The sequence below is a fragment of the Hippopotamus amphibius genome, chromosome 7 (genome assembly GCF_030028045.1).
Source record: "Hippopotamus amphibius kiboko isolate mHipAmp2 chromosome 7, mHipAmp2.hap2, whole genome shotgun sequence".
Classification (NCBI taxonomy): Eukaryota; Metazoa; Chordata; class Mammalia; order Artiodactyla; family Hippopotamidae; genus Hippopotamus; species Hippopotamus amphibius.
The window spans coordinates 46,913,682-46,939,494 of NC_080192.1; the positions used below are offsets into that span (position 1 = coordinate 46,913,682).

Below are 25,813 nucleotides of genomic sequence, written 5' to 3' on the forward strand. Positions count from 1 at the left end.
TCTCATGGGACCACTTTTCCATAGAGCATTTAAGGGACATCTGTTTCACATAGCCAATAATTCCATTTTTTAATATATTTGAGATTTGAAAATCTGCTTATGAGATTAAATTTGCTCCTAGAAATTTTATAGCCTAATGGTCTCTTAACTTGCTTAAAGGATTCTCATTGATACTTTTAAAAGGCACAATTCATGGGCAATATAGTAGAGAGGAAATAACTCAGGGTTTGTAGTAAATTCATGTTTGAATCCCAGCTCTGTTATTTATTAGCTGTGAGCCCAGGCAAGAAAATCTGTATCCCAGTGCTGCTGTGAGGAATGCAACTAACTGCAAAAAGAGAGCCTGGTATTTAGAAATACTCAACACTTGGGTTATTTGAATACATTGTACAGATATAATGAACATTGGACCAGCCCAACAACTCTGTGGTCACAGACTGGGGCTGTTTCCACTTATTCTCTCTTGGATTTTTATTGCAGTTCCACTTAACTGTGTGCGCCTGAGCAGTTTTTATCAGGCAATAGCAGGTTATCTGATCATAGGACTTTTCTTTAACAGGCCTGAACTCTGACAATCTTTGCAAACTATGGCTCAGGAGCCATTCTGAGTCACACCTTTTGGCAGATAATTTTAGACACACTTAACGTATTTCCCTGAGAGTCACCAAGTCTAAAACATCCCCTAAAATATCAATTAATTCAAAAGATGCATGTAGAAGAAAGGGCGGGTATCCTAGAGCCAGGCACATTTTAATCCCAGCTTTGCCACTCATTGACCTATGAAGAGCTACTTAACCTCTTTGCACTTCAACCTCTTCATGTGTAAAATATGGATAATACTGTGCCTATTTGGAAGAGTTGATAAGAGAATGAAATGCATAAAATCAAATATGTAATTCAATAAGAAAATATGTAAAGTGCAAAGAAAAATGCCTAATACTTTGTAAATGCTCAACAATATTAACCCCCTCCTCTCCCTCACTTACAAACCCCACACACCCACTCCCAAAGGTAGAGAGTGAATCTGATTGGACAAACCATGTCAGAATCTCAGTAGCAATCCCCTACAGGAAGATATCTCTGGTCTTGCTGGAAGGAGCACTATTATCATGGAGTCTAAGATCATATGACAGAATTCTGCATTCCCAGGTAGAAAGACAGCTCTTTGAATAAGACTTAAGATGTTCACTTTCTCCCACAAACAGCTGAAGTTCTTTCTGCTAGTTATAAAGTGATCCAGATGATTAAACAGAACTCTGATGGAATCAACTCTACCTTCTTTTGAGGAAAAGTCATGAAGGGGAAAGAAACTGACAACTGCTGGCAGATTTTTTGCAGGCAGAGATGGTCAGGATATACCCATTGCCCACCCTTCTCACAGGAATTCATGACAGCTGCTTGGATGGATTGAGAAGAATATGGAGGCAGGCACAAGGGCAATTCATATCTGGCTTCAGCACATGCAGTGCCTGGAGCAGAATAGCCAGCTCAGAATGTGAATTCAGACATGTGGCAACCCACCAGTTGTGTGTGTGTGTGTGTGTGTGTGTGTGTGTGTGTGTGTTTAACTAGCTTGCAAAATGTTGAGCCTCCTTTCTTCCCCACTGCCATTTGGCAAGGATGTTTTTGCTGGCAAAGAGCAGCAAGAGCCAGGTATCAAAATATCTGCAAATAGGTTTGCTTGTTACTATTGAGATTTGTGTCTGGTTTCACTCTCTGTCTTTCATGAGGGAGAGATAGAAGGGCATTTACAGAAATGTCGAGGTAGGCTCAACAGAATGGAGATGACAGAGGAGGGTCAGCAAACTTAAAGACAAACCAATAGAAATTATCCAATATAAACATCAGAGAGGGAAAAAAGATTGAAAAAATTAACTGAGCCTGGGGGAACTGTGTACAATTTATCAAAAGTCTAACATTTGTATCATTGGAGCCCTAGACAGAGGAAAGAAAGACATTGGTACGGAAACATAAATGTGAAGAAATAATGACTAAAAACTTCCTAGATGTAGTAAAAAAACATAAATTTACAGATTAAAAAGCTGAGCAAATCCCAAACAGTAAAGAAAACCATGCCCAAATCCAGCCACATTATAATAAAATTGCTGAAAACCAAAGATAAAACAATATCTTGCAAGTGGAGAAAAATGACATATTATATACAAGGGGAGTGATTCAAATAACTGCCCATTTCTCACCAGAAACCATAGAGGTTGGAAGACAGCACACAGTGCTAAAAAAAAAAAAAAAAAAAAGAACTTAACTGAGAACTCTAAATCCACAGTCATTCTTGAGGGCTTTGGCATTCCTCTCACAGTAAAAGATAAAAGAAGTAGACAAAAAATCAGCAAGGCTATAGAAGATCTAATGACAATGTCAACCAACTTGACCTAATTAGCATTTATAGAACACTTGACCCACAACAGCAGAATGCACATTCTTTTCAAGTGCACATGGAACATTCACCAAGATAGACCATATCCTAGGTCATAAAGCAAATCTTAGCAAATTTAAAAGAATTAGAATTATATAGAGTATGTTCTCTGTCCATAACAGAATTAAACTACAAATCAATGACAGAAAAATACATGGAAAATACCCAAATGTTTGGAAATTAACCCAATTCCAGCCAGCTATGAGTTAAAGAGGATGTCTCAAGGAAAATTAGGAAACATTTTGAGCTGAAAGAAAATAAAAGCATAGCATATTGAAAACTGAGAAAGGCAGATAAAGCCATATGGAGAGGGAAATGTATACCACTGAATCATTAAATTAGAAAACAAAGAATGACTTTAAATCAAGAACTAAGCTTCCACCTTAAGAAGCTAAGCAAAGAGGAGCAAACTAAACCCAAAGCAAGCAGAAGGAAATAATAAGAGTAGAAACCAGTGAAACTGAAAACAACATAATAGAGAAGATCAATGAAACTAAAAGCCACTTATTTGAAAAGATCAACAAAATTGATAGATTTCTAAAGAGACTAATCAGAGAGAGAGAGGAAAGAGATTACCAATATAAGAAACAGAAGAGAGTCTCCTCAGAGCCTGTAAAAGGCTAATAAATACTATGAACAACTCAATGCCCATAAGTTTGACAATGAAATGGATCAATTCCTTGGGGAAAAAAGAAAACAAGCTACCAAAGCTTATTTAATCAGAAAGAGATAGCATAAATAGTCCTGAATTTATTGGACAAATTTAATTCATAGTGAAGGTCTTCCAGCAAAGAAAGCTATGGGCACAGAAGATTTCATGGTGAATTCTATCAAACATTTAAGAAAGATATAAATCCAATTCCACACAATCTCACCCAGAGAATTTAAAAGGAGAAAACACTTCCCAACTAATATTAGAAGTCTGTCAACACCATGATATCAAAGCCTTAAAAATACAGTATAAGAAAACTAGAGACAAACAGACGCAAAATTCTCAATGTAATTTTAGTAAATTGAATCCAGCAATGCATAAAAGGATAATACTTTAAAGCTAACTGAGGTTTACCCCAGGAATACAAGATTGATTCAATATTCAAAACTTAACAAAGTAATCCACCATATTAACAGGCAGGGGAAACAAACATGATCATATTAATAAATACAGAAATAACATTTGACAAAATTCAAAAGCCATTCATGATAAAAAATTCTCAGCAAACTAGGAGTAGAATAGAATCTCCTTGACCTAATAAAGGGCATTACAAAAAAATCTTACAGTTAAATCATACATAATAATAAAAAATTGAACGATTGCCCTGTAAGATCAGGGACAAGGCAAGGATGTCTGCTTTATTTCCCTATTCAGCATCATAGCTAAAGTCCTACTCAGTTCAATAAGGCAATAAGAAAACATATGCCTACCCAGTTCGAAGGCATACAGTTTTGAAAGAAAGACATTTTGCAGTTCCAATTTGCAGAAGACATGACTGTCAAGATATAAAATCCCAAGAAATCCAAGAAAACCTCTAAAACTAATAAATGGCTTCATTAAGATTGCAGGACCCAGGAATTCCCTGGTGGTCCAGTGTTAGGACTCAGCACTTTCACTGCTGGGGCCTGGGTTTGATCTCTGATTGGGGAACTCAAATCCTTCGAGCTACATGGCACAACCAATTAAAAAATTTTTTTTAATTTAAAAAATTTTAAAAGTATTGCAGGACCCAAGCTCAAAATGTAAAATCAATAATAGTTCTATATATTGGCAATGAATAATTGGAAAAAAATTTGAAAAAAAATTTAAAAACCACTATTATTTACAACTCAAACAAAAACGTGAAACAATTAGGTGTAGATCTAAACAAATATATACAATTTTTGTATGCTAAAATTGTAAAATGCTGATGAAAGAAAGCAAAAAAGGCCTAAATAAATGGAGAGGTATAATATGTCCATGGATTGGAAGACTCAATTTTGTTAAGATGTCAATTTTCCCCAAATGGATCTCTAGACTTAATACAATCCCAATCTATATCCTAGTAGGTTTTATAGATATAAGCAAGCTGATTTTAATATTTATGTGAGAAGTCAAAAGAATTAAAATAACCAAAACAATTTTGAAGAAGACGATTTGGAGAACTTACACTTAAAACTTATATGGTTTTAAGACATGATAAAAGTGCAGTAGTCAAGATAATGTGGTACTGGCAAAATAATCAATATATAGATCAATGGAACAGAATAAAGAGTCTAGATATAGATCCACACGAATATGGTCAACTGATTTTTTACAACAGTGTAACACAATTCAATAGAGAAATGTTATCCAACAAGAGATTCTGAAAGTGACTGGACAATTATACACAAAGAGATTAATCTCAACTTATATCTCAAAACTTATATGAAAATTATTCAAAATGGATCACAGACCTAAATGTAAAACTCAGACTTTTAGAAGGAAACAGGAGAAAATCTTTGGAAACTTAAATTAGGCAATATCTATATTTCTTAGGTATAAAGCACAAACCATGTAAGAAAAATTTCAAACTTCATCAAAATTTAAAACTTCTGCTCTGGGAAAGACATTGTTAAGAGAATGTAAACATAAGTTATAGACTTGGAGAAAGTATTCATAAATCACATATCCAATAAAGTTCTTATATCCAGAATATTTAAAGAATTCTCTAAATTCAAAAATAAGAAAATTTAATTTTTTAAAATGGGCAAAAAATTTGAACAAACACTTCACCAAAGAAAATGTATGAATGCAAACAACCATATGAAATAAGGCTCAACATTATTTGTTGATAGGAAAATGCAAATTAAAACAAAATGTGATACCACTATAAACCTATTAGAATATATTGCTAATCATAATGTAAAATGGTATGACCACTTTAGAAAATGTGGCAATTTTTATAAAGTTAAACTTCCACTTACAACATGACCCAGCAGATTTTATCCAAAATATTACCCTAGAGAAATTAAAACTCTTGATCACACAAACACCTGTGCATGAATATTTATAGAAGCTATTTATAATTGCCAAAAATTGGAAATAATCAAAATGTCCTTGAATGAGTGACAATAAACAAATTGTGTTACAATAATCCATCAGTTTTTCTCAGCAATAAAAATGAATAAGCAAAGACATTATGTTTAGTGAGAGAAGCTGGACTCATAATGTTATATACGGTTTCATTTATGTGACATTCTGGAACAAGCAAAACTATAAGGACAGAGAAAAAAAATCAATGGTTACCAGAGGTTAGGGATGTGTGATGGATTTGACCACAAAGTGGAAATGTAAGAGAAATGTTTCAGTTGAGGGAACTGTCATGGGTGGTAATCATGGCAGTAGTTATACAACTCTATGAATTTGTCAAAATTCACAAAACCATACACAAGACAAAAATGGAATTTTATTGCATGTAAATTTTTAGAAACAAAGCTTATTAATATTAAAAAATAAGAGCAGAAATCAATGACATAGAAAACAAAAAAACAGTTAAGAATACAAATTTAACCAAAAGCTAGTTCTTTAAAAGGTTAAGAAAACTGATAAACCTCTTGCTAGATTGACCAAGAAAAAAAAAAAAAAAGACATGAATTACTGGTATCAAGAACAACACATTGTTCACTGTAGATTCTACAGACATTAAAAGTATAATAAGGAAATATGACGAGCAACTTTATGCTAGTAAATTCGACAATGTACATGAAATATACAAATTCACTGAAAGATATAAACTGCCAAAGTTGATAGCTACTAATTGATAACCTGAATAGCCCCACATCTATTAAAGATATTGAACTGGCAGGTGAGGGCCTTCCTATTAAAAAAACAGCGACAACAAGAAACAAATGAAAAAATTCCAGGCCTAGGTGGCTTCACTGGTGAAATCTGCCAAAGATTTATAAAAGAAATAATACCAGCTCTACTCAAGCTCTTCTGGAATATAGAAAAGGAAGAAACACTTCCCAGTTCATTTAATTATTTCATAATTTTTAAAATACCAAATGGAGAGCAGATCTCTCAATACTTACAAGGCCCCCAGATCGAAATCATTGCCCAAGAACTCCTCCAGCAGACTTGTATCCAGGGACAGGTTCCCCAGAGTGCCATTGGCCCCTTGAGCTGCAAAGGCAAATTGAAAACCTTGAGATTTGTGAACATTTCAGAATGGCTAATCGCTAAAATTTCAAAGCAATTAAATGGCATAATGCATTTATTGAAAGTGTCTTTCTTCCATTCAAATATTTTCTTCAGATATCTATTTAGATGTTATCCTTCTCCAGCAGCCTTCCCTGGCTGTTCAAGGCTCTTTTTTATGTGCGTTCATTAACACCATGTACTTTGCCTTATACACTATTATAATTGCTTGCTTTTGTGTTTGTTTCTCTATCTAAAGTCTTTAAGGGCAGGGACTGTATCTTTCTTATTGTATCCACAAGGATCAATGTTATAAAAAAAAAGCAGCAATTAACATTTATTGGCTGGCTGGCTGGCTGGCTGGCTGGCTGGCTGGCTGAATGGATAGATTGATGATTGGCTTGTTGGTTTGATAGATTACTTCCAGTTAAGTTCAACAGGAAGTTCAATATCTTGCTTCACAATTTTGTTAGACTTCCCAAAATACAACACAGTAGTTCTATCCTTTTTCTTGATTTACAAAATGAAAATAAGATGATTGGTTTCTTTCTGATCATAATAAAGATGCTAGAATTTTTAAAGCATATAAAATATAGGAATTTCCCTGGTGATCCAGCGGCTAAGACTCCATGCTCCCAATGCAGGGGTCCCAGGTTCAGTCCCTGGTCAGGGAACTAGATCCCACATGCCACAACTAAAGATTCCGCATGCTACAACTGAAAAAAGATCCCAAACGCAGCAAGGAAGATCCCACATGCTGCAACTAAGACCCGGTGCAGCCAAATAAGTAAATAAATAAGTAAATAAATAAATATTTAACAACAAAAAGAACATAAAATATAAAAATATGTTACAAAGAAGACAAAATAATCTTTCTTTGCATATAATATGACTCTTTACCTAGAAAATTCAAGAGAAACAACTGACAATTAGAAATGCTCAGAAAAGTCAATAAACTAAAATTAAATATAAAAACTAATTACTTATGTATATGCAAAAAAATAACCAAACATTCAGATAAATATAATGAAAAAAAAAAGGAGATTCCATTCAAAATAACAAAAAGCTTAAAATATCTGAGCACATATTTAGGGACAATATACTTTTTTAAAAAGCTAATGCACTCCATGAAGGGCCATAAGAGATTCCAATAAAAGGAAAGAGCTTCATTGTTCTTAGACGGAAAGATTCAATATTGCAAAGCTTTTACTAGACATTATTTAGGATGTCTGCCAAACCCACAGTCATTTTCTGAGAACTTTCCCCTTATGAAAACAGTCTCCAGCAACCTTTACAGGCACCTGAATCAGAGAGAAAAAGCCCATTAGTTGACCAGTGACCCATTCAATGATTTCTTCCAAAATTTTAACTAATAGACTTTAAAGCTGGTGGTTGAGATTAAGTCACCTAATAGCTATGGCAGAGGACTGAAGTGATAGTCTAAATATTTCTGCCAGGTCTTTACCCAAGTCCTTCATGATTTTTTACCCTTAATGAGGCTAGTTTTTCCCCTTTTGCTCAAATTACATACAAAAACCTGTATACATCCAATAAACCCTTTTTTCCCCCAATAAACCCTTTTGAATTGGTTTGTATGTTATCTGAAATCAAATAATCTGCAAGTAAAGTGTTCTGAAATTTTTCTGGAAAAATAAATACATAAAAATGCCCAGAAAAATTATGGAGGTGGGGGTAAATAAGTATTGAGAAACACACAAATGAATGCATCAAAAGAACACAAACGAGTCCAGGATCTATCAAGAAATATTACATATATATGGAATATATATATTTTATATTTAAATATATAATATATTTATATATACTAATATATATTATATATTTTATATAGTATATTATGTATTTAAATATTAAATAAATATTACATAATATTTAAATTATATTATATTATAATTGTATATAATTTTATTATAATTATAATAATTATGATTATATTTAAATATATAATACATATTTTATATTTGAATTTACATAAATATAAATATATATATATACACACAATAGATACATGATAAGCATATCCTTTTATGCCATGAGGAAAGATTAATTATTCAATAAATGTGGGGAAAATTGGTTATACATTTGGGAGAAAAAAAACCTGGATCGTTCTCCTGCTTCCACACCAAAACTCCATATAGATCAAAGATTTCAAAATAAATAAATGAAACCATAGAAAGAAAACATCAGACTTTTCTTAAGATTTTGACATAAAGAAGGTTTTTCCAAGCATGGCATGAAAGTCAAAAAATATTTTTAAAAAAAGACAAAATTTCACATTATACATTTGAGAGGAGAAGAATTTTTAACATTTTATTTTGAAATAATTTCTAACCTCAAGAGAAGCTACAAGAATACAAAGTAAGTCACACAACCCTTCACTCATGTTCATTACTGTTAATATTGTGCTATATTTGCATTATTCTCTGTCTCTGTTTCTCTCTCTCTCACACACACACATGCATAAAAGCACATAGATACACACACACCTGTACATACCATTCTGAACCATTTGAGAACAAGTGCCTTTACCCCTGAATACTTCGGTATATATTCCTAGGTACAAAAGCATTATCTTCACAACAATTAAATTATCAAAATCTGAAAACTTAACATGGTGTGTCAATAAAACTGTGTGTTTATAGTACAATCTACATTCCATATTCAAATTTTGCCAATTGTCTCAATAATGTCTTTTATAGCATTTTTTCTGGTCCAGAATTTAATCCAGCATAACATAATGCATTTAGTTGTCATGCCTCTTTAGATTTTGTTGAAGGATAAAGGGTAACTGTTTTACAGAACGTCCCTCAATTTTTGTTTGCCTCATATTTTCTCAAGGTTAAATTCAAGTTTTGTATGTTTGGCAAGAATATTATACAAATGATATTATGTCTCTCTTAGTGCCTTATGTCAGGAGGATCATAGTATCTCATTATTGATGTTAATTTTCATCCCTTGATTAAGGTACTATCTGCCAACATTCTTCACTATAAAGTCACTGCTATTCTTTTTTCAATTTGTGGCAGGATACATTGAGATTGTGCAAATATTTTGTTTCTCATTAAATTTTTATCTAATAGTTTAGTATCCTTTGATGATCATAAACATTTTAATCCATGAAAAAGTAACACAAACTGAGGAATATTTTCAATATACATGAAAAGAGTAAATAGCCATAATATCCAAAATGTTCTTCCAAATCAGTAAGGTAACAGTTACACTCCAATAGGAAATAGTAAAGGGCTTTAAAAAGCAGTTCATAAAATAAAAAAATCAAATTGATTAATAAATGCACAAAACATGTTAAACGTTACTAAGAAACAGAATTTAAAATAGGAGAAAATTTTCTTTTTGCCTACCAAATTGGCATATATTCAAGAAATTAATAAAATCCACTGTTAATGATGATGGAAATAAGATGACCCTCTTATGCACTGCTGATAGAAATATATATTAAATAATCTGTCTGAAAAGAGTTTAGCATATGTTTCAAAAAAAACTGGGTGTGCATATATACTTTGATCCAGAAATTCCACTTAATACTTTTATGATAATACACTTAATATAATAACAGAAAATTGAGAATAAATGACCATTAATTGACTTTCATCCAATGAAATATCAACACTATGCAGCCATTTAATAAGTTCTATAATGTTTCAAGAGAAAGTGGGTTGCAAAATCTTATACCCACCCAGTTTGTTTTCAACTATAAAGGCAAAGGGCAGAAAATTCCAAAATTTAAAAGTTGAGTATAAAGCTCCCATGACTCCCTCTTGAAAATAACTCCTTGACAGTGAAATTCAGCCAAGCAAAAAATGATTCAAAAGAATGAACTCAGAAATATAGAAGTCAAAGAGGAAAAACAATGATGCAGTGAATTCATATAAATAGAGGATTTTAACTGAGTATCTGAGGGAATTATAGCTGCAGATCAAAATGTAAAAGTAAATAAACCCTTAAAAAGGAAAAAATAGCAAGAAAAATTAGAAGGTGGGGAGAGGGATGGGAAGAGATGTGGTATTAATCACCTTATTTTTCATATCTCGGAGTCCATCTTCATTACCCTAAACCTGAACCATTTAGTAAAAAAAATAACTATCCCAATTTTGTAGTGACTTTGAAATCCCCTTTCTTAATCTTGGAAGAATCCTTTAGAACTGATATCTCTAACAGTAAAGAAACAGTTATTTAAATTCTATAAATCATTCAGTTTCCCTTTGAGTTCTTTTTATCCTATTAAATTCAACTAAAATTAATATTTTATATTACTTTTAATATTTTCTTTAAATAGCTCATGTGAGCTAAGATTCATTTCTTACAAAGTTATTTCCACTATCTAATTATCCATCCTTCTACCTGTAACTATTCGTAGAAAGATGATGAAATAATGTTCCACCACTATTGACACTAGTTAGGTGGTAGAATTTAGAATGATTTATCATTATTTTTAAATCCCTATCATACACTTTGGAAAATTATTTTCCACAATTTTGAATAAAATGATTTTCTAAAACAAGTAAGAAATCAAATTGCTAAAATAGACAAAAAATAAAGAAAAAGTCCAAACTGACCCATAGCCCTGGAGTAAATAGAGAAAATTTCCACTCAGGACCATCACCCTATCCTTGCATAACAGATAAAAGTCCCAATGGCATCATAGGTCACACTTCTAAAACTTTAACAACATGATAATTCCTCTGCCATTTCACAATTCTAAAACATAGAGAAAGAAGAAAATACCCAAATTCTTTTCATGAAGCCAACATAAAACTGATGCCAAAAGCTGACAGAGATCAGATGCATAAAGAAAGCTACAGACTAATATCACTTGTGAATATTATGCCAAAATCCTAAATAAAATGCTATCAAATAGAATTTAACATTTCCACTGAAAAAAATTCATCAAGAAACAAAAGGATAATTCAATATTGCAATTCATATATCAAAGGTAAAATAGTATTTGACCTTCTCAATTGATGCCAAAAAGGCATTTAACATTCAGTACTGATTCCAATGAATACATGCCCAAGATTATATATATTTATACACATACATATACACATATCTGTATCTCTCATATACATATATGTGATAGGAAAGCTACATTAAATAACAGTATCATGTTCAGTGGTTAAAAAATTAGAATTATTTCTGTTAATATTAGAAATAAGTATTTTCATTACCTTGCTATTATACAATAACAATGTCAACACCCCTAAATTAATATATACATTTAAAACATCCACAATAAAAAAAAAAAAAAGATGCAATAATTCCCACAGAGAACCAGCTGAACACCACCAAACAACCTCGGACACCAGAAAGGACTGCAAAGATCCTGACATAACTGCGTAGGACAAAGGGAAGAAAAAAAAAAAAGGAGAAAGAGGAGGAGAAGAAAGGGGAAAGGGATGGGTCTCACACCCTGGGCCAGGGGGATCTGAAAGAGAGGGGAGATTGCAGAATTTGGGGAAATGTCCCTTATCTGACAGGGAAACCCCTTCTCCAATGGGGAATTTCCCTGGGTCAGAAGGGAGGCATTTGGGACTGTTCAAAGAGGGTGAAGCAGCTGAGCCGTGGCAGACAGGAAAGAGTGAGAAACACAAGGAAGGTCTGCACCACGGCTCAGTGTGTCCAGACTGAGACATCAGTTCACAGGTGAACAGGGGATCTGGGAGCTGGAATGTGGGAACTGGAGAACTGGTTCAGGGTGAGAAACATTGTTGGCAGTAGGGAGATGGACTGAGAGGACAGGAGGGAAGAAATCCGCAGTGGAGAGTGCCTATCACGGAAAGCTGGGCGGCCATGGCGGCCGCTCAATACTGCTGACTCACAAGCAGTGGGGAGGAGCTGTGGGTATAGCCTCTCTCTTGGGCACCTGCAACAGACAAAGGAAGGACCCCTCTGGGCCTGGCTAACACACTTGGGGATAACAAACACCCCCAGGTGGGGCTGGCCTAGAGTGCCTGCAGCTGAGAGCCAAAAGTCCACAGAGTAGCCCAGCTCTGGAGACATTCTGTTTACACCTGAGCCACTGGCGCCCCCTGCAAAAGATACCACCCAAGCCGCCTGAGCCACTGTGATCCAGGCAGAATGCCACTGCTCACTCACCCCCAGGGGAAGGAGCCACTATTGTACCCTCTCTCTTCCCACACACCAGTGCTTACAGACAAACAATAAAGGAAGCTCTGCTGGTGGCAGAGTAATACAAAAAATCCAAGGTGGGTAGAAGGACAATTACAGCTGAGACCCCAAGGAAACAAAAGTATTATTATTCATTCTATTGATCCTGGCCATTCTAGGGTCAGTTCTAGGTTTTGTTTGTTTGTTGTTGTTTTTATTAATTACGATCTTAGTCCTAAGGGATCTACACATTTTATAACATATTTTTTATTCTATTTATATTCTATTTTTATTTTTAGCCTCTTTATATATTTCTATTTCTAGCTAAGTTTTTTGTAGTGCTAACTGTATGTCTCCTACCTTCTTTTCATCTCTTTTATACATTTCTATTTTTTCTTTTTCTTTTCATATTTCCAGTCACACTGCACTCTTCTGTTGCTGTCTTCTATCCTTTTTTAGTTTCTTTCATCTTAATATACTTATAATCAATATTATTACTCACCTCTGTTTCCTTGCTTTATTCTCCAGATGACACAATGCTTTGGTTTTTATTATTAGGTTTGGTCTTTATTTTAGTTCTGATTATAACTCTCTGATTTTGTTTTGGGAATCTTCAGTCTGTCTGATTGTACTCTTGCTCAAATAAATATATCTATTATATTTCATTCTAGCTTTCAAAATTTCCCTGGATATGTGTGCGTGTGTGGTTTTCTTTTTTTAATTAATTATGACCTTAGTCCTAAGGGATCTACACATATTATAACATATTTTTAATTCTTTTCTTCTATTTTTTCTTCTATTTTTATTTTTAGACTTTTTACATATTTCTATTTCTATCTTTTTGTAGTGCTAACATTATCTCTTCTACCCTCTTTCCTTCTCTATCTTTTATACATTTCTATTTTTTTCTGTCTCTGTTCTTTTTCTTTTCGTATTTCCAGTCACACTACACTCTTCTGTTGCCCTGTTTTCTATCCTTTTTTAGTTTATTTTATCTTAATATACTTATAAGCAATATTATCAGTCTGCTCTGTCCACTTGTTTTATTCACCAGATGACACACTGCTTTGGTTTTTCTTATTAGGTTTTGTTTTTATCTTAGTTCTAAGTATAATTGTCTGATTTCATTCTGAGAATCTTCAGTCTGTCTGATGGTACTCTTGCTCTTTATTATTTTTAATCCTAGCTTTCAAAATCTCCCTGGATTTGTGTTTATGTGTGTGTGATGTTTTTTGTTTGTTTGTTTGTTGTTGTTGTTTTTTGGTTTTGAATTTCTGTTGGTTTTCTCTTTAATTATCTGATGACATACTGGGGTTCTTCTGTCAGGTCTTTCTAGTGCCTTATGTTCTATTGGATTCTGTATTTGTGTGTCTTTTACATGTATGTGTTTCCTTGACTTAGTATTTGTTTGACTCAACACACTGCCATTAGTCTGGGGCTTGGACAGTCTTCTTTAAACCCCTTTATTGCTGGGACAAGCAACCTCTGAAGTCTGGACTACTCCATCAGAAGTCAAGTAGGAGGCTCTGGGGAGGGAGCACTGAACCCAGGATGCTAGACTACTAGGGAGTCCTCAGACACAGGGAGATAAACTGCAGAGAACTCTCACAGAGCCCTGTATCTGAGTCTAAGACCCAGCTTCATCCGACTGTCTGCAACTGCCAGTGCTGGACACCTCACACCAAACTACAAACAAAACAGGAACACAAACCCACCCATCAGCACACAGACTACCTAAAGCCATATTAACCTCACAGATACCCTAAAACACACCACCTGACACAGCCCTGCTCATCAGAGAGAAAAGACACAGGGCCACACACCAGAAAGTTGACACCAGACCCCGCCACCAGGAAGCCTACTCAAGACACTGGACAAACCCCACCACAGGGGGCAGAGGGCAGAAACAAGAGGAATTACTACTAGGCAGCATAGGGAAAGGAGACAGCAAATCCTATACATCAGACAAAATGAGAAAACAAAGAAACACCATGCAGGCAAAGGAGCAGGAAAAAACCCACAAGACCAAATAAATGAAGAGGAAATAGGAACATTGTCTGAAAAAGAATTCAGAGTAATGATAGTAAAGATGATCCAAAATCTTGATAACAAAATACAGAAAATACAAGAAACAGTTAACAAGGACTCAGAAGAACTAAAAAGCAAACAAACAGTAATGGACAACAAAATAACCAAAATTAAAAATACTCTAGATGACATGGATGGACCTAGAGACTGTCATACAGAGTGAAGTGAGTCAGAAAAACAAATATCGTATATTAACATATTTATGTGGACTATAGAAAAATGGTACAAATCAACCAGTTTATAAGGCAGAAATAGAGACACAGATGTAGAGAACAAACATATGGACTCCAAGTGGGGAGAGTGGGGAGGGTTGGGGGGGAATGAATTGGGAGATTGGGATACCAAATTGTACACTCTAAATATATGCAGTTTATTGTAAAAAATAAAAAATTCAAAAAAAAATACTCTAGATGGTATAAACAGCAGAACAACAGAGGCAGAAGAATGTATAAGTGACTTGGAAGATAGAATGGGGGAAATAACTGCCACAGAGCAGGAAAGAGAAAAAAGAATAAAAGGAATGAAAGACAGTCTCGGAGACCTTGGTGACAACATTAAGCGCACCAACATTCGAATCATAGGCATCCCAGAAGAAGAAGAAAATAAGAAAGGACCTGAGAAAATATTTGAAGAGGTTATAATGGAAAACTTCCCCAACATGGGAAAGGAAATAATTAACCAAGTCCAAGAAGAACAGAGAATCCCATACAGAATAAACACAAGGAGAAATACACCAAGGCACATATTAATCAAACTAACGAATATTCCATTTTATATATGTGCCACATCTTCTTTATCCATTCATTTGTTGATGGGCATTTCGGTTGCTTCCATGTCCTGGCTATTGTAAATAGTGCTGCAATGAACATTACGGTACATGTTTCTTTTTGGATTATGGTTTTCTCAGGATATATGCCCAGTAGTGGGATTACTGGATCATATGGTAGTTCTATTTTTAGTTTTTAAAGGAACCTCCAAATTGTTTTCCATAGTGGCTGAACAACTTACATTCCCACCAACAGTGCAGGAGAGTTCCCTTTTCTCCACACCCTCTCCAACATTTGTGGTTTCCAGATTTTGTGATGATGGCCATTCTGACCAGTGTGAGGTGATACCTCACTGTGGCTTTGACTTGCATTTCTCTAATGATTAGTGATGTTGAGTATCGTTTCATGTGTCTGTTGGCCATCTGTACGTCTTCTTGGGAGAAATGCCTATTTAGGCCTTCCACCCATTTGTGGATTGGGTTATTTGCTGTTTTGGTATGAAGCTGCATGTGCTGCTTGTATATTTTGGAGATTAATCCTTTGTCTGTTTCTTTGTTGGCAAGTATTTTCTCCCATTCTGAGGGTTGTCTTCTCTTGTTTATGGTTTCTTTCACTGTGCAAAAGCTTTTAAGTTTCATCAGCTCCCATTTGTTTATTCTAGATTTTATTTCCATGATTCTAGGAGGTGGGTCAAAAAGGATTTTGCTTTGATGTATGTCGTAGAGTGTTCTGCCTATGTTTTCCTCTAGGAGTTTTATAGTGTCTGGCCTTACATCTAGGTTTTTAATCCATTTTGAGTTTATTTTTGTGTATGGTGTTAGGAAGTGTTCTAATTTCATTCTTTTACATGTTGTTGTCCAATTTTCCCAGCACCACTTAGTGAAGAGGCTTTTTTTCATTGTATATTCTTGCCTCCTTTGTCAAAGATAAGGTGCTCATATGTGCTTGGGTTTACCTCTGGGTTTCCTATTCTGTTCCATCGATCTTCCTTTCTATTTTTATGCCTGTACCATACTGTCTTGATCACTGTGGCCTTGTAGTATAGTTTGAAGTCAGGAAGCCTGATTCCACCAACTCTGTCTTTCCTTTTCAAGATTGCTTTGGCTATTCGGGGTCTTTTGTGTTTCCAAACAGATCTTAAGATTTCTTGCTCTAGTTCTGTGGAAAATGCCATTGGTAATTTGATAGGAATTGCATTGAATCTGTAAATTGCTTTGCGTAGTACAGTCATTTTCACAATGCTGATTCTTCCAATCCAAGAACATGGTATGTCTCTCCATCTGTTTGTATCGTCTTTGATTTCTTTCATCACTGTCTTACAGTTTTCTGCATACAGGTCTTTTGCCTCCTTAGGCAGGTTTATTCCTAGGTATTTCATTCTTTTTGTTGCAGTGGTAAAGGGGAGAGTTTCCTTAATTTCTCTTTCTGTTTTTTTGTTGTTAGCATATAGGAATGCAAGAGATTTCTGCACATCAAATTTGTATCCTGCTACTGAAGTAAATTTATCGATTAGTGCTAGCAGTTTTCTAGTAGAGTCTCTAGGGTTTTCTATGTATAATATCATGCCATCTGCAAAGAGTGACAATTTTACTTCTTCTTTTCCAATTTGGATTCCTTTTATTTCATTTTCTTCTCTGATTGCTGTGGCTAAAACTTCCAAAACTATGTTGAATAATAATGGTGAGAGTGGACACCCTTGTCTTGTTCCTGTTCTTAGAGGGAAGGCTTTCAGTTTTTCACCATTCAGAATGATGTTGGCTTTTGGTTTCTCATATATAGGTTTTATTATGTTGAGGTGATTTCCTTCTATGCCCATTTTCTGGAGAATTTTTATCATAAATGGATGTTGAATTTTGTCAAAAGCTTTTTCCACATCTATTGAGATGATCATATGGATTTTATCCTTCATTATGTTGGTATGATGTATCACATTGATTGATTTGCATATATTGAAGAATCCTTGCATTCCAGGGATAAACCCCACTTGATCATGGTGTATGATCTTTTTAATGTGCTGTTGGAGTCTGTTAGCTAGTATTTTGTTGAGGATTTTTGCATCTATATTCATCAGTGATATTGGTCTGTAATTTTATTTTTTTTGACATTGTTGCCTGGTTTTGGTATCAGGGTGATGGTGGCCTTGTCGAATGAGTTTTGGAGTGTTCCTCCTTCTGCTATATTTTGGAAGAGTTTGAGAAGGATAGGTGTTAGCTCTTCTCTAAATGTTTGATAGAATTCGCCTGTGAATCCATCTGGCTCTGGGCTTTTGTTTATTGGGAGATTTTTAATCACTGCCTCAATTTCCATACTTGGGATTGGTCTGTTCATATTTTCACTTTCTTCCTGGTTCAGTCTTGGAAGATTGTACTTTTCTAAGAATTTATCCATTTCTTCCAGGTTATCCAATTTATTGGCATATAGTTGCTTGTAGTAGTCTCTCATGATCCTCTGTATTTCTGCAGTGTCAGTTGTTACTTCTCCTTTTTCATTTCTAACTCTGTTGATTTGCGTCTTCTCCCTTTTTTTCCTGATGAGGCTGGCTAATAGTTTGTCAATTTTGTTTATCTTCTCAAAGAACCAGCTTTTAGTTTCATTGATGTTTGCTATCGTTTCCTTCATTTCTTTTTCATTTATTTCTGCTCTGATCTTTATGATTTCTTTCCTTCTGCTCACTTTGGGGTTTTTTTGGTTCTTCTTTCTCTAATCATTTTAGGTGTAAGTTTAGGTTGTTTATTTGATATTTTTCTTGTTTCTTGAGGTAGGACTGTATTGCTATAAACTTCCCTCTTAGAACAGCTTTTGCTGCACCCCATAGGTTTTGGGTTGTTGTATTTTCTGCAGTTGACATCCCATTGTCATTTGTTTCTAGATATTTTTTGATTTCCTCTTTGATTTCTTTAGTGATTTCTTGGTTGTTTCATAGCGTATTGTTTAGGCTCCATGTGGTTGTATTTTTTACAGTTTTTTTCCTGTAATTAATATCTAGTCTTATGGCATTGTGGTCAGAGAAGAAGCTTGATATTATTTCAATTTTCTTGAATTTACCAAGGCTTGATTTGTGACCCAAGATGTGATCTCTCCTGGAAAATGTTCTGTGTGCACTCAAAAAGAAAGTGTATTCTGTAGTTTTTGGATGGACTGTCCTATAAATATCAATTAAGTCAAGATGGTCTAATGTGTCATTTAAAGCTTGTGTGTCCTTATTTATTTTCTGTTTGGATGATGTGTCCATTGATGTCAGTGGGGTGTTAAAGTCTCCTACTATTATTGTGTTACTGTCGATTTCCCCGTTGATGGCTGTCAACCAATATTTATTAAGCACCTACTATGTGCCAAGCACTATACAAGATTCTGAGGACACAGCTGTGAAAAAATTAGCAAGATACCCTTAGGAGGCTTGGATTGTAATGGAGGGAAAGGTAGCAGCAGTGGGGCAGGATGTACATGACATATGAGAAATAAACAGGATCTTTTTTGGGTGGTGATGAAAATAAAGCAGATTGGCATGATAGATGGTGGGGGAAAGAGCTCCTTTCCATGTGGAGGCCTTTCTCAGGAAGGAGCCAGCCATGCAAAGATCGAGGGCAGAGAGGGCCAGGCAGAGGGAACAGCACTGCAAGAGCCCAGAGCTGTAGTGTGCTCCCATGTTTGAGAAACAAATCATTCCAGTGTGGCCAGAGCACAGGAGCACAGGGGAGGGGGGCAGGGAAATGGCCAGGGCAATGAGAAGCCTTTGGAAAGTGAAATAATATGCTTTACATTTATGAAAGGTCACTCTGGTTGCTTTGCGGCAAAGGACTGTAAGGGGACAAGAACAGAAGAAGGGAGACCAACTTGAACACTATCAGGGTCATCCAGGGACTTTCAGGAGTTTGGAGTTCTTACTCTGGACCAAGCAAAAGGAGAAGCACTTTGCCTGATCTCATCAGTCCTCATAATAGCCCTAGGGGGTGAACATTAATATTACTAGTGTACAGAGAAGGCAAAGTGATTACACAGGTTAACCAGCTTGCCTACGGTCACACAGGTAGTAAGTGACCTGCCAGGAAGCCAACAAGACCTGTCCTGATTCCTAAGGGTGTTCTCACTCCCACCCCCATCACTACCACCCCCACACCATATTCCTCCTCCTCCCCCAATAATGCCAGCCAACTGCAGAAAAGCAAGTTGCTTCTACCACTTCACTGGGCTTTGGTCAAGCTAAGAGAAGCAGATGGAGGAAAAGATCTGTTTAGTTTCCCACTGAAGGCCCTGCTGGTATCCCATCTGCTTTATACAGCACACCTCACCCCCCAACAAACACATACACACAATTCCCCACATAGAAGTAGGAAGTGGCCCATGGATTCTCAGACCTGACTTTTGCACCACTTGCTTTAAGTCACCCACACTCCCCCATCTCTATCCCCAGGTAGGAATAAGAGGTGGTCCACAGCATCCAGCCCCTGCCCATGTGGCTTGTCCAAACTTCTTAATGAACAAGGAGAGATGAGCCCCAGAGTAGCTGGCTTTCTCTAGGACTCCAAAATCACAGCTGTGCTTTCCAGACCCGAAGGAAATTAGTCAACAAGATAAATCTGTAGTGTCAGATAAAATTGTTTTCAGGAGGCTTTACACACACAGGGCAATTCTCAAATGGCTCTTGAAATAAATCATATGCTTTTAAAAATAACCACTTTGCTCTAAATGTCTTAAACACTGGTTTATAACACCCAAACCTGTGAAGAGTCCTTGTGCATCCCACCCCCTGTCAGGGAGGCTTAGTTTCAAACCTGGATTCCACCCTTTTCTACCTTTCTCTCTGTGGCCTGGAAGGGCTGTCGCAGTCCTGCTCCCAAAAGCAGAAGCTGCCCAGGCCTGCAGGGAGTGCCAGAGAACTGCTCTAGGAAAGTAGGGCCTTTCTTCACCCTAGTTCTCTGCTGACCCTTCCAGGCACAGCGACAGCTACAAGGTGGTCACCTCTCCTGCTACCCTTGGCCTTAGGCAGACAAAAAAAAAAAAAAAGCACATTGTTATGAGGATCAATCCACCAGGGATGCCGCAGACAAATCTAAGTTGCACCCACAAGACTCACAAAGAGACATATTCGTGCCTTTGGAGAAACAGGGCTCTGCCAAGGTATGAATAAGGTGCGCATAGCAAGCCCCTCCTTTCTGCTTCCCACCCACCTGCCCAACCTCCACCCGCCAGTCCTGTGTAAGGACCCTTCTTGTTCCCACCCAAGGGACTCCCTTCTCACATCACTTCCCCAAACCCAGATGCCTCCTTCTTCTTTCTTTATCTACTCTTTTGCCCTTTGTCTCAAAACAGCACTGCCCAGAGTATTCAGACAACAGGCAAGATGACAAAATTTGTCTGTTACAACAGCTCTAGGTTTTTGAAAGATTCTAGAAAGTAACAGTGAGTGTCTCCCCCTCCCCCCATCACCCTTTAAAGTTAAACATAAGGATAGTTTCCCTCTGATGTGCCCATGCTCATGAGGAATTGCAGCAGAAATGTTCGTGGCTCTTCAAAAGAAGGAGGAGTGGGGAAGAGGAGGAGACGATGGAGGAGAGGAGGAGAAGCCAGACACTCATTTGCTAAGGATACTATTGTCTTGAAAATCCACTGAAAATAAAACTGGATTTAAAAATCTAATGTCAGTGATGAGAGCCACAGCCAGTTCAGGAAGCTAATGAAGATAACACTTTCCCAGAGACATTCCCAATCACTAATGGTTTCACTCATTTATTCAATATCAACTTAGTGTTCACCACTGTCCAGGAATAAAATCAGAGATGAGCTCACAGTCCAGAGAAAGGGACAGGAAGATCGGCTGCAGCAGCACAGGGTGATAAGTGCTGGGATGGAGGTGGGCATGGCTACTGGGGGAGACTTTCTGTTAGGCTGGCCCGGCTAGGGCAAGGGCTTCCTGCAGGTGACTCTTGAGAGGGACTTTTAAGGATAAGCAGAAGGTGCTTTAATAAATATTCCACCCCACTTTCCAGGGCAAAGAGGGCCCGAGGTCATAATAAGAAGTAAATAACTTGTCTGTAAAAAAAAACATTCCAGGAACTGAAAAGAGTATGTGCCGATGAATTCCCACGACCAGCAGCAGGACTCCCGTGGAAATGCACCAGGGGTCTGGCCAGGGCTGGGAGCAGAGACAGAGCAGCTCCCTTCATGGACCCCACTGCAAGCTCTACGTACTTTCACTGCAACCACTGTAGAAATTACATGTTGTGCATCTGTTCACTCAACTTTAAGCCCCTGTAGGGTAGAGACTGCCTCCTTTTGTCTAGATCCTACATACTCAGAACAAGGCCTAGAATGCGGTAGTTATTCAATAAATACTGAATGTCTCAGATGAGTAATAAAATTTGAATGAATAAATGTGATTATGAATGGTGGAAGGTGTATCTGGAGAAAGTGGCAGACACCTGATCATGAAGGTTCATAGGTATCAAGGTAAGGAATTTATCTTAAAGGTGATCATAACCCTTGAAAATTTTTCATCAGAGGGGTGACATGATCAGGTTTATATTTTTGAAAGTCTTTCTGCCTGCTGTTGGGTGAGACTAGAGCAAAGAGACTAGTCAAGGACACTGCCAACACTACCCTTCCCTCACTAAACCACTAAACCACCCAATACAGAATCAACCAGCACCTGGTATGGACCAGGCACAGTGCCAAGTGCTAGAGACACAAAGACAAGGGTGCCTTAGTAGTTAAGGGTCCTGGTTCTACAATTAGGCCTCAGGTCAGTTCTGGCTGAAACACTTCCCAGCTGTGCAACCTCGGGCAAGTTACCTACCCTCTCTGTGCTTCAGTTTCCTTATCTATAGAATAAGGATAATAAGAACATTTACCTCATGGAGTCATGAGGATTAAATGAGATAATGCATGTAAGGTGCTTAGTATAGTCCCCAGCTCAATAAATACTACCCTTTGTCATAACCATCAGTTGCTGTGCTCAAGAAGTTCATAAACCAGTGAGAAAGACTGATATAAAAGCATACCATAGCAGCTCAATGTGACAACCGAGGGTACACACAGCATTACAGGTCACCTCAATGATCCAAAAGGAGCAAAAGGGTTCCAGGTAAAGCTTCCAGGAACAGGGGTCCATGAGGCTAGAACTGTCAGGAGGGGGAGGTCCTGGGCCTTGAATGCCATGACATTCTGCTCTGGTGCCGTGGGGTGGGGTCAGGAAAGTGGATGAGTGTGCAGTGGTGTGCTGGAGCCCGCTCGGACCAGCTTGGGCACATCTCTTCCAACTCCATATTTAGAGTCTTCACATTAGTAACTTGAAATCAGCAATAGAGGGAAGATTTACACCATGGAAATTGGCAAACATTACAAACTGAGAATTTTTCTCCCAAAAGTTTGGTTGTTAAACAATTACCAGCACACGTCTGGATGTAAGCAGTATTTGGGAGGAGAATCCCACTAGACTTTGGATTCTCCCATCTCTGTTTTGGTGACTGGGTGGGAGATGGTATTGGTGCCTTGAGACAGGAAACAGGAGAAAGCTGGGTGAGGAGCCTGGAAGGAGCTGGAGGGGTTCATCCACTCCAGGTCATGTCATGTCAACCCTGTTTTTGCACTCAGGGAGAGAGAAGTGAACTGCAGGGCACTGCCCCCAAGAAAACTTCCACCTAATGACCTGGAATCCCGGGAGTCTCCCCAGTCCTCCTTGTAAAAGCAGTCCTTCACTGATCCAGGAAGAAGCTAATCAGTTTTTTCAAGCAGAGTAATGTGACCCATTGTTGGAAACAGTGACCAAATTAAAAGACTGTCTCTGGACTTTAATGTGATATGAGTCACCTGAAATTTATGTGCCTGATAATCAAAAGATAAAATGAAAATTAACCTTTATTCAACTTGAGTAAATGAATGGTTCAAGCATATTGTGTAACAGGATGGCAACACCCACATGGCTTCTCAATAACTATCACAGATGCAGAATTCTAGAAAGGACTGCTGAACACCTGGCTGAGGGCCTCTGAGAACAGCAGAAGACAGCCGGGAATCTGCCCGTGCCCACCAAGAACTAGTCCTGTGGATGGACTTCATTTGCTTTCCCGACTAGCAGATTAGGAACCTGTGCGTGGAAATGCATAACTTGATTCCAACTAGACACTTAACAAAATTAATTCACTCATCCAATAATAAATATTTAATGACGTGTATGTGCTAGGCACTGGGATCCAACAGAGAGCAACACTCCGTCTTACCCTCAAGCCAGGGCACGGGAGCACAGGCGGTATGAAGGCAGGACTAACACAGTGTGATGTGTCAGGCCCAGGAGGGCCTCCCAATCCAGCTGGGGGGAGGGCAGCCAAGGACGGCTATACTTGTAGCTAAGATGGAGAAAGGTAAAGGAGATTACGTTAGAATCAGGTGAATGTATATCTGGCAGAACAACTGAACCCCAACATGCGAACCTGGAGAAACTCCTCAAATGTACCACAAAATGACTCTGCTCTCATCCTTCTCAATAATGTTATTTGTAATTTGGACAAGAATAGAAAAGGCAAACCCGCCATGCATGCAGATGGCCTGAAGGAGAGGAACAAGATGCAACTACAGTATAAAAGGGTCAGGTCTCTAGAGATTGTCACACTGAGTGAAGTAAGTCAGACAGAGAAAGACAAATATCAAATGATACCACTTATCTGTGGCATCTAAAAAAACGGTACAAATGAACCTATTTACAAAACAGAAGTTGAGTTACAGATGTAGAAAACAAACTTATAGTTACCAAGTGGGGGGGAGGGCTAAATTGGGAGATTGGAATTTCCATAGACACACTACTATATATAGACTAGGTAACTAATAAGGACCTACTGTATAGCACAGGGAAGTCTACTCAATACTCTGTAATGACCCATATGGGAACAGAATCAAAAAAAAGAATGGATATATGTATATGTATAACTGGTTCACTTTGCTGTACACCTGAAACTAACACAACACTGTAAATCAACTATATGCCAATAAAAAAAAAAAGAGGTCAAACCTCGGTGACTGGATTGATGGCTGACTCTGACAAGATGAAATTTAAGCATTCAGCTTTTCATTGACTTTTTCCATTATGTAAATATGAGATGGGGAAACTTGGCTTTTGAGTAAATAGGTGATAAAGACCTCAGTGTAGTTTGTCATCGTGAAGAAGTACTGGGAAGACAAAGAAACTAATGTAGGGTTATAATAATGAAAGCATTGAGGACAGAACTGGGAGGGTAAGGTCCCTGTTCCTCTAGGCACAGGTCCAATCTTGATGACTTGGGCCCCATACCTTAAAAGGAATGTCGACAAATAGTAGGTGTCTGGAGGAGATCCAACAAAGTGGGAAAGAATCACGAGTCAAGTCACATGAGAGATGGTTGGTGGAGAAGAGTCATAATACTTGGTAGTTTTGTTGAGCACATTTTATACACCAATGCCATGCTAAGAATTTTACATTTACTTTCTCTCTTAATCCGAACAATAACTTTATTCTGTCAGATAGGTACTGGTATTATTCCCGTTTTTCAGAAGAGCAGATAGTCTCAGCAAGCTTAAGCAACTTTTTCAAGTTGCAATAGCACAGTTGTGATTGCAGGGATTCTTACTGCAGTGTTTTCTACTATAACATAACATACATATTCCTGAACAACTTGCCTTCTGCAAAATCATGCAAAATAATGAAAGAAAGTTGAGTGGGAGCAAAACACTCAAAAAATAATAAAAACAATAACATTCCTAATAAAAATTTAAAGGACACATAGTTATAATTAACATTGTTAAGTACTTCAGAAAATACAGGAATTAATCCTTTATAAAAAGGTTGTTGGGAGGAAGAGTTACGGCTGCTGAATTATGAAGGCAAGAGAAGAGGGAGGAGGCAACTGAGATTAGGATATCTGGTTTAAATCAATTACATTAGTGCCTACCCTTCCTGGGCTCCAGGACTCTCCTCCTCTGAACAGACTAAGATTCTGGGAGGAGGAAAGAAGGTGGAATGTCCGACAGTGTCTGCCCCTGATAACTTAGAACCATAGATCTAAGATCTTTCTGCATTAACATTATCACAATTCCACGTGACCGTGTCCTGGATTGCTTTTTCACAGACTCAGGGTCGCTCGGTGTAAATAATGTGTCTGCTGATTGGCTCAGTGCCTTTGAAGATCTGCCCTTGTGGCACAGCTGCTGGGTGAATAATCTAACAATTTGCAGGATTTAAGGCAGGAGAGGAAAATGATC

General features: G+C 37.1%; 1 protein-coding gene across 1 annotated transcript in view; it reads right to left on the reverse strand.

Annotated features, from left to right (window-relative positions):
- MYRFL (myelin regulatory factor like) overlaps window positions 1–25,813 on the reverse strand; it is a 126,134-nt gene that overhangs the window by 86,425 nt on the left and 13,896 nt on the right. The window contains 1 exon segment of the mRNA XM_057742277.1: window positions 6,479–6,569. Within this exon segment, the coding sequence (XP_057598260.1) occupies window positions 6,479–6,569 (91 nt within the window).